This window comes from Pristiophorus japonicus, unplaced genomic scaffold (genome assembly GCF_044704955.1).
Source record: "Pristiophorus japonicus isolate sPriJap1 unplaced genomic scaffold, sPriJap1.hap1 HAP1_SCAFFOLD_1319, whole genome shotgun sequence".
Classification (NCBI taxonomy): domain Eukaryota; kingdom Metazoa; phylum Chordata; class Chondrichthyes; family Pristiophoridae; genus Pristiophorus; species Pristiophorus japonicus.
The window spans coordinates 3083-12985 of NW_027250987.1; the positions used below are offsets into that span (position 1 = coordinate 3083).

At 59.2% G+C, this 9903-nt stretch overlaps 1 protein-coding gene across 1 annotated transcript; it reads right to left on the bottom strand.

Moving 5' to 3' along the window:
* Positions 1-2351: 2351 nt before the first annotated feature.
* Positions 2352-9655, bottom strand: LOC139242404 (uncharacterized transmembrane protein DDB_G0289901-like; the record flags this gene model as incomplete). The annotated part of the gene is made up of 4 exons (XM_070870340.1): positions 9588-9655; positions 4235-6231; positions 3872-4054; positions 2352-2502 (listed from the first exon to the last, which is right to left on the bottom strand). Coding segments are annotated over exons 1-4 (2399 nt in total), but the record flags the coding sequence as incomplete, so codon positions are not given.
* Between the last annotated feature and the right edge of the window lie 248 nt (positions 9656-9903).

A 9903-nucleotide genomic window follows, 5' to 3' on the forward strand; every position in this document is an offset into this window, starting at 1 on the left:
AGGGAGTGATGGTGTCACTGGACAGGGCTCGGGTCAGACCCCGTGTGGAGTCACTGTGCTCAGTCCTGGGCCCCCCGCCCCCCGGGAGGGTATATCGGCTTCGGAGGGGGAGGGGGAGAGGGGGGGTAGGTTCCCCAGACCGATACCCCGGAGCTGAAAGGGTTAAATCCCGAGGGCAGGCTGCACAGACTGGGCCTGTGTTCCCTCGAGTGTCGAAGGTTAAAGGGCGATCTGATCGAGGTGTTTAAGGTGATTGAAGGGTTCGATGGGGTGGATCGAGAGAAACTCTTCCCTCTGGTGGGGAGCCCAGAACAAGGGGGGCATCACCTTACAATCAGAGCCAGGCCGGTCAGGGTGATGTCAGGAAGTACACCACCCAGCGGGCAGTGGGAACCGGGAACTCCCCCAAACCGTTGTTGAGGCCGGGGGCTGAAGTATAGATCAGCCACGATCTAATTGAATGTCGGGATAGGTTCGAGGGGCTGAATGGCCTCCTCCTGTTCGTATGGCTGGGAACATCGTGGGAGGGTCTGGGATCAGGAGCCCTGGGAAAATGCTGTGCACCAACCCCATCAATACCCCAAACATACCCCATTAATACCCCAAACATACCCCATCAATACCCCAAACATACCCCATCAATACCCCAAACATACCCCATCAATACCCCAAACATACCCCATCAATACCCCAAACATACCCCATCAATACCCCAAACATACCCCATCAATACCCCAAACATACCCCATTAATACCCCAAACATACCCCATCAATACCCCAAACATACCCCATTAATACCCCAAACATACCCCATCAATACCCCAAACATACCCCATTAATACCCCATTAATACCCCATCAATACCCCATCAATACCCCAAACATACCCCATCAATACCCCAAACATACCCCATTAATACCCCAAACATACCCCATCAATACCCCAAACATACCCCATTAATACCCCAAACATACCCCATCAATACCCCAAACATACCCCAAACATACCCCATTAATACCCCATCAATACCCCAGACATACCCCATTAATACCCCAAACATACCCCAAACATACCCCATCAATACCCCAGACATAACCAAACATACCCCATCAATACCCCAAACATACCCCAAACATACCCCAAACATACCCCAAACATACCCCAAACATACCCCATTAATACCCCATCAACGCCCCGCAGGCCCCTTACCTGTGGACAGCCCAGCGCTGTGTATGGACAGTACGTGGAGCAGTGGACACGGAGTTGCTCGAAACACTGACAAACTTCACACTGCCCGACTGGCCATCGCTCGCCCCTGGAGTATAACCTGGCCTGGAATTCACAATCCTGACAGGGCACCACCTGACACCTAAACACCGAGACAACAGGAGTGGGATACACTGTACTGTGGGACCCGGACCCCGCCCCAAACCCCGCCCCCAGAACCCCCAAACCCCACCCCCAGAACCCCAAAACCCCGCCCCCAAACCCCCCCAAACCCCGACCCCCAAAATGCACAAAACCCCGCCCCCCAAAATCCCCAAACCCCGCCCCCAAACCCCCAAACCCCGCCCACAAACCCCAAAATCCCCAAACCCCGCCCCCCAAAACCCCGCCCCCAAAACCCACAAAACCCCGCCCTCAAACCCAACCCCCCCAAAACCCCCAAACCCCCCCCAAACCACCGCCCCCCAAACCCCCCCCAAAACACCACCTCCCAAAACCCACAAACCCCGCCCCCGAAACCCAACTCCCCCAAACCCCCCCCAACCCCCCAAACCCCCAAAACCCCGCTCCCCAAACCCCTGCCCCCCCAAAACCCACAAACCCCCGCCCCCCAACACCCCCCCAAAACCCACAAACCCCCGCCCCGCGAAACCCAAATTCCCCAAAACCCACAAACCCCCGCCCACGAAACCCAACCCCCCCAAACCCCACCCCCCAAAAAACCCCAACCCCCCCCCCCAAAAAAAACCCAAACCCCACCCCCCCAAACCCCGCCCCCCCAAAACCCACAAACCCCCGCCCCCCTGAAACTCAACCTCCCCAAACCCCCCCACAAAACACACAAAACCCCGCCCCACAAAACCCAAAACCCCCAAAACCCCGCCCCCAAAACCCACAAAACCCAAAACCCCCAAAACCCACAAAACCCCACCCCCGAAACCCAACCCTCCGAAACGCCCCAAACCCTGACCCCACAACCCCCCCCCCGAAAATCCCCAAACCCCAAACCCGCTGACCCCTCAAACCCTGACCCTCGACCCCGCCAAACCCTGTCCCCCAACCCCACAATCCCCGACCCCAAACCCCAAACCTCCCAAACCCCCCCCGCTGAACCCTGAGTTACCTGCGGGCCTTGCGGTAAATGCCCCTGCAGGGGTTCCCGTGTCCGTGTTGTTTGGGGTTATTGGGGCTGCGGAACGACCATTGCACACTCTGAACCCCACAGGGACCCAGACACTCGCCCCAGGCCGACCAACCGGACCAGCCGCAGTCCACTGGAGGGAATAGAGCAGAGAGGCCGTGTCACAATGTATCCGCAATTCTGGTACGTCCCACCGGGTCAGTGACCCCTCACCCCCCACAGACAGATCGCCAGTCTCTGACCCCTGACCCCCACAGACAGATCGCCGGTCTCTGACCCCTGACCCCCCACAGACAGATCGGCAGGTCTCTGACCCCTGACCCCCCACAGACAGATCGCCGGTCTCTGACCCCTGACCCCCACAGACAGATCGCCGGGTCTCTGACCCCTGACCCCCCACAGACACATCGCCGGTCTCTGACCCCTGACCCCACAGACAGATCGCCAGGTCTCTGACCCCTGACCCCACACAGACAGATCGCCGGTATCTGACCCCTGACCCCACAGACAGATCGCCAGGTCTCTGACCCCTGACCCCCCACAGACAGATCGCCAGGTCTCTGACCCCTGACCCCCCACAGACAGATCGTCGGTCTCTGAGCCCTGACCCCCCACAGACAGATCGCCAGGTCTCTGACCCCTGACCCCCCACAGACAGATCGCCAGGTCTCTGAGCCCTGACCCCCCACAGACAGATCGCCAAGTCTCTGACCCCTGACCCCACAGACAGATCGCCAGGTCTCTGACCCCTGACCCCCCACAGACAGATCGCCGGGTCAGTGACTCCTGAACCCCCACAGACAGATCGCCAGGTCTCTGAGCCCTGACCCCCCACAGACAGATCGCCGATCTCTGACCCCTAACCCCCACAGACAGATCGCCAGGTCTCTGAGCCCTGACCCCCCACAGACAGATCGCCAGGTCTCTGACCCCTGACCCCCCCCAGACAGATCGCCGGTCTCTGACCCCTGACCCCACCACAGACAGATCGCCGGGTCAGTGACCCCTGAACCCCCACAGACAGATAGCCGGGTCTCTGACCCCTGACCCCCCCCAGACAGATCGCCAGGTCTCTGACCCCTGACCCCCACAGACAGATAGCCGGGTCTCTGACCCCTGACCCCCCACAGACAGATCGCCAGGTCTCTGACCCCTGACCTCCACAGACAGATCGCCAGTCTCTGACCCCTGACCCCCACAGACAGATCGCCGGTCTCTGACCCCTGACCCCCACAGACTGGTTGCGGGAACAGGAGGAGGTCTGGCTGCTTTCCCCAGGCACAGAATTGTCCCGTTCCCTCCACCCCACCTCTAACTCAATGCCCCCCTCGCCATCCCACTGTACCCCCCGTACCCTCCCTGTACCCCACGTCCGCCCGTACCCCTCCCCCAACCCCTCCCCTAACCCAGCCCCCACCCACCCGTACGCTGTGTCCCCGCAGTCCCCGATATGAGAGATTGATGCCCCGAGCTGTCCCGATCCTGTCTCCGGGAACCTTTACCTGAACACTCGGGATTGGCTCGGCAGAGCTCCAGGCGGCCATTGCGACAGGAGCAGATCTCACAGCTGACTTTGACCAGCTGTCCCGGCCAGTATTTCACCCTGTCCACGTGACACGGGCAGTCCGCAGGATGGACACAGCGCTGGTCAGTGTCCAGGACCAGACCCTCGGGGCACCAGCAACCTGTACACAACACACAGCAAAATATTCAGCCCATTCCCTGCTCCCTCCCTCCCTCCCTCCCTTCCCCCTCCCTCCCTCCCTCCCTCCCTCCCTTCCCCCTCCCTCCCTCCCACCCTCCCTCCCTCCCTCCCTCCGCACCCCAATCACCCGAGTCACAGCGAGCACAGCTCCCGGAGTTACCCGAGTCACAGCTCCCGGAGTTACCCGAGTCACAGCGAGCACAGCTCCCGGAGTTACCCGAGTCACAGCTCCCGGAGTTACCCGAGTCACAGCTCCCGGAGTTACCCGAGTCACAGCTCCCGGAGTTACCCGAGTCACAGCGAGCACAGCTCCCGGAGTTACCCGAGTCACAGCTCCCGGAGTTACCCGAGTCACAGCTCCCGGAGTTACCCGAGTCACAGCTCCCAGAGTTACCCGAGTCACAGCTCCCGGAGTTACCCGAGTCACAGCTCCCGGAGTTACCCGAGTCACAGCGAGCACAGCTCCCGGAGTTACCCAAGTCACAGCTCCCGGAGTTACCCGAGTCACAGCTCCCGGAGTTACCCGAGTCACAGCGAGCACAGCTCCCGGAGTTACCCGAGTCACAGCTCCCGGAGTTACCCAAGTCACAGCTCCCGGAGTTACCCGAGTCACAGCTCCCGGAGTTACCCGAGTCACAGCTCCCGGAGTTACCCGAGTCACAGCTCCCGGAGTTACCCGAGTCACAGCTCCCGGAGTTACCCGAGTCACAGCTCCCGGAGTTACCCGAGTCACAGCTCCCGGAGTTACCCGAGTCACAGCTCCCGGAGTTACCCGAGTCACAGCTCCCGGAGTTACCCGAGTCACAGCTCCCGGAGTTACCCGAGTCACAGCTCCCGGAGTTACCCGAGTCACAGCTCCCGGAGTTACCCGAGTCACAGCTCCCGGAGTTACCCGAGTCACAGCGAGCACAGCTCCCGGAGTTACCCGAGTCACAGCGAGCACAGCTCCCGGAGTTACCCGAGTCACAGCTCCCGGAGTTACCCGAGTCACAGCGAGTACAGCTCCCGGAGTTACCCGAGTCACAGCTCCCGGAGTTACCCGAGTCACAGCTCCCGGAGTTACCCGAGTCACAGCGAGCACAGCTCCCGGAGTTACCCGAGTCACAGCGAGCACAGCTCCCGGAGTTACCCGAGTCACAGCTCCCGGAGTTACCCGAGTCACAGCTCCCGGAGTTACCCGAGTCACAGCTCCCGGAGTTACCCGAGTCACAGCTCCCGGAGTTACCCGAGTCACAGCTCCCGGAGTTACCCGAGTCACAGCGAGCACAGCTCCCGGAGTTACCCGAGTCACAGCTCCCGGAGTTACCCGAGTCACAGCTCCCGGAGTTACCCGAGTCACAGCTCCCGGAGTTACCCGAGTCACAGCTCCCGGAGTTACCCGAGTCACAGCTCCCGGAGTTACCCGAGTCACAGCTCCCGGAGTTACCCGAGTCACAGCGAGCACAGCTCCCGGAGTTACCCGAGTCACAGCGAGCACAGCTCCCGGAGTTACCCGAGTCACAGCTCCCGGAGTTACCCGAGTCACAGCTCCCGGAGTTACCCGAGTCACAGCGAGCACAGCTCCCGGAGTTACCCGAGTCACAGCTCCCGGAGTTACCCGAGTCACAGCTCCCGGAGTTACCCGAGTCACAGCTCCTGGAGTTACCCGAGTCACAGCTCCCGGAGTTACCCGAGTCACAGCGAGCACAGCTCCCGGAGTTACCCGAGTCACAGCTCCCGGAGTTACCCGAGTCACAGCTCCCGGAGTTACCCGAGTCACAGCTCCCGGAGTTACCCGAGTCACAGCTCCCGGAGTTACCCGAGTCACAGCTCCCGGAGTTACCCGAGTCACAGCTCCCGGAGTTACCCGAGTCACAGCGAGCACAGCTCCCGGAGTTACCCGAGTCACAGCTCCCGGAGTTACCCGAGTCACAGCTCCCGGAGTTACCCGAGTCACAGCGAGCACAGCTCCCGGAGTTACCCGAGTCACAGCTCCCGGAGTTACCCGAGTCACAGCTCCCGGAGTTACCCGAGTCACAGCGAGCACAGCTCCCGGAGTTACCCGAGTCACAGCTCCCGGAGTTACCCGAGTCACAGCTCCCGGAGTTACCCGAGTCACAGCTCCCGGAGTTACCCGAGTCACAGCTCCCGGAGTTACCCGAGTCACAGCGAGCACAGCTCCCGGAGTTACCCGAGTCACAGCGAGCACAGCTCCCGGAGTCCTCACTTCACACTCACACTCTCTCTCTCTCTCTCTCTCTCTCACACACTCTCTCACACACACACTCTCTCTCTCTCTCTCTCTCTCTCACACACTCTCTCACACATTCTCTCTCTCTCTCACACACTCTCTCTCTCTCACACACACTCTCTCTCTCTCTCTCTCTCTCTCTCTCACACACACTCTCACACTCTCTATCTCTCACTCACTCTCTCTTTCACTCACTCTCTCACTCACACTCACTCTTGATAGGTCCTTACTACACAGTATAAATACACATGGGGCCCATGTTTGAGAGAAGGTCAGTCTGTGACCTGTCCTTTATTCCTTAGCACTCAAGTGATGAAGGTGGGTGGAGCTTCCCCTTTTATACCTGAAGGTCCAGGTTAGGAGTGTCTCCCACCGAGTGGTCAGTGTTCTCACAGTGTACAACTTAGGTCAGTTTATACATGGGTTACAATGCTGGTTGAATACATGACACTCTCTCACACGCGCGCTCTCTCTCTCACACGCGCGCTCTCTCTCTCACACGCGCGCTCTCTCTCTCACACGCGCGCTCTCTCTCTCTCACACGCGCGCTCTCTCTCTCTCACACGCACGCTCTCTCTCTCTCACACGCACGCTCTCTCTCTCACACGCACGCTCTCTCTCTCACACGCTCGCTCTCTCTCTCACACGCGCGCTCTCTCTCTCACACGCGCGCTCTCTCTCTCACACGCGCGCTCTCTCTCTCACACGCGCGCTCTCTCTCTCACACGCGCGCTCTCTCTCTCACACGCGCGCTCTCTCTCTCTCACACGCGCTCTCTCTCTCTCACACGCGCTCTCTCTCTCTCACACGCGCGCTCTCTCTCTCACACGCGCGCTCTCTCTCTCACACGCGCGCTCTCTCTCTCACACGCGCGCTCTCTCTCTCACACGCGCGCTCTCTCTCTCACACGCGCGCTCTCTCTCTCACACGCGCGCGCTCTCTCTCTCACACGCGCTCTCTCTCTCTCACACGCGCGCTCTCTCTCTCACACGCGCGCTCTCTCTCTCACACGCGCGCTCTCTCTCTCTCACACGCACGCGCTCTCTCTCTCACACGCGCGCTCTCTCTCTCACACGCGCGCTCTCTCTCTCACACGCGCGCTCTCTCTCTCACACGCGCGCTCTCTCTCTCACACGCGCGCTCTCTCTCTCACACGCGCGCTCTCTCTCTCACACGCGCGCTCTCTCTCTCACACGCGCGCTCTCTCTCTCACACGCGCGCTCTCTCTCACACGCGCGCTCTCTCTCTCACACACACACTCTCTCTCTCACACACTCTCACTCTCTCTCTCTCACACACTCTCACTCTCTCTCTCACACACACTCTCTCACACACTCTCTCTCTCTCACACACACTCTCACTCTCTCACACACACACTCTCACTCTCTCTCTCTCACACTCTCTCTCACACACTCTCACTCTCTCTCACACACACTCACACTCTCTCACTCTCTCTCTCTCACACTCTCACTCTCTCTCACACACTCACTCTCACTCTCTCTCTCACACACACTCTCACTCTCTCTCTCTCACACACACACACACTCACTCTCTCTCTCACACACACACACACTCACTCTCTCTCTCACACACACTCTCACTCTCTCTCTCACACACACTCTCCCTCTCACACACACTCTCACTCTCTCACACACACACACTCTCACTCTCTCTCTCTCACACACACACTCTCACTCTCTCTCTCACACACACTCTCACTCTCTCTCTCTCACACACACACACTCTCACTCTCTCTCTCACACACACTCTCACTCTCTCTCTCACACACACTCTCACTCTCTCTCACACACACTCTCACTCTCACACACACTCTCACTCTCTCTCTCTCACACACACACTCTCACTCTCTCACACACACACACTCTCACTCTCTCTCTCTCACACACACACTCTCACTCTCTCTCTCACACACACTCTCACTCTCTCTCTCTCACACACACACACTCTCACTCTCTCTCACACACACACTCTCACTCTCTCTCTCACACTCACACACACTCTCACTCTCTCTCTCACACACACTCTCACTCTCTCTCTCTCACACACACTCTCACTCTCACACACACTCTCACTCTCTCTCTCACACACACTCTCACTCTCTCTCTCTCTCACACACACACTCTCACTCTCTCTCTCACACTCTCTCTCTCTCTCTCTCACACACACTCTCACTCTCACTCTCTCTCTCACACTCTCTCTCTCTCTCTCTCTCTCTCACACACACACTCTCACTCTCACATTGTGTGTGTCTGTGGGTGTGGGTCTGTTTGTATCAGTGTGTTGTCTGATACACACATAGATACACGGACACACACACCCAGACACACCCCCACCCCCCCCCATGGACACCCCGCCCCCCCACGGATACACCCCCAGAGAAACAACTACAGACACACATCGCCACAGACACCCCCCTAGACACACCCCCCCCCCCCCCCAGACACACCGACAGACCCCCACGGACACAGACACACCCCGACAGACACAGACCCAGACACACAAACCTAGCCACACCCAGACACACACCCACGGACACACACCCACGGACACAGCCAGACACACACCCAGAAACACACACCCCCACGTCACACACACCCCAATGGACACACACACCCCCACGTCACACACACCCCAATGGACACACACACCCCCACGGACACACACACCCCCACGGACACACACACCCCCACGGACACACACCTGGACACACAACCATGGACACACCCCGACAGACAGACAACCAGACACACCCCGAGAGACACCTTCCCCACAGACACACACCCGCACAGACACACCCCCACAGACGCACTCCCACAGACGCACTCCCACACCCAGACGCACACACCCAGACGCACACCCCCACAGACACACTCCCACAGACGCACTCCCACAGACGCACTCCCACACCCAGACGCACACCCCCAGACGCACACCCCCACAGACACACTCCCACAGACGCACTCCCACAGACGCACTCCCACACCCAGACGCACACCCCCACAGACGCACTCCCACACCCAGACGCACACCCCCACAGACACACTCCCACAGACGCACTCCCACGCCCAGACGCACACCCCCACACACTGCCCCACAGGCACACACACCCGGAACAGACACACAACAACCTGTATTTATATAGCACCTTTAAGGTAGTAAAACATCCCGATGTGCTTCACAGGAGCGTGACCAGACAGGCAGAGTGGGGTGCCCCGTGCCCACGTCCCCGATACCCGTGACCCCCGTGACCCCCTCCACCTACCCGAGAAACACGTCCCTCCTCGGGGACAGCTGCTCTCCATGCTCAGCTCCGCACAGGTCAAAGGGCATGTGGCACAATCTCGCATCAGCAGATTGCCGGGGCAGTGGTGTGTGTTCGGGCAATCCTCAGAGCGACAGGGAGCTGCAGGAATCAGAGCCAGAGAATTACAGCTAGTGACTGCATCAAACCTTCACAGCAGGAATTCCAGAGATTAACCCTGACACAGAGGGACAACATACAATACAAAGGGAAACTCGCAAGAAATGTAAAAACAGATTGTCAGAGCTCCTACATGTATGTAAAAATAAACGTGGGT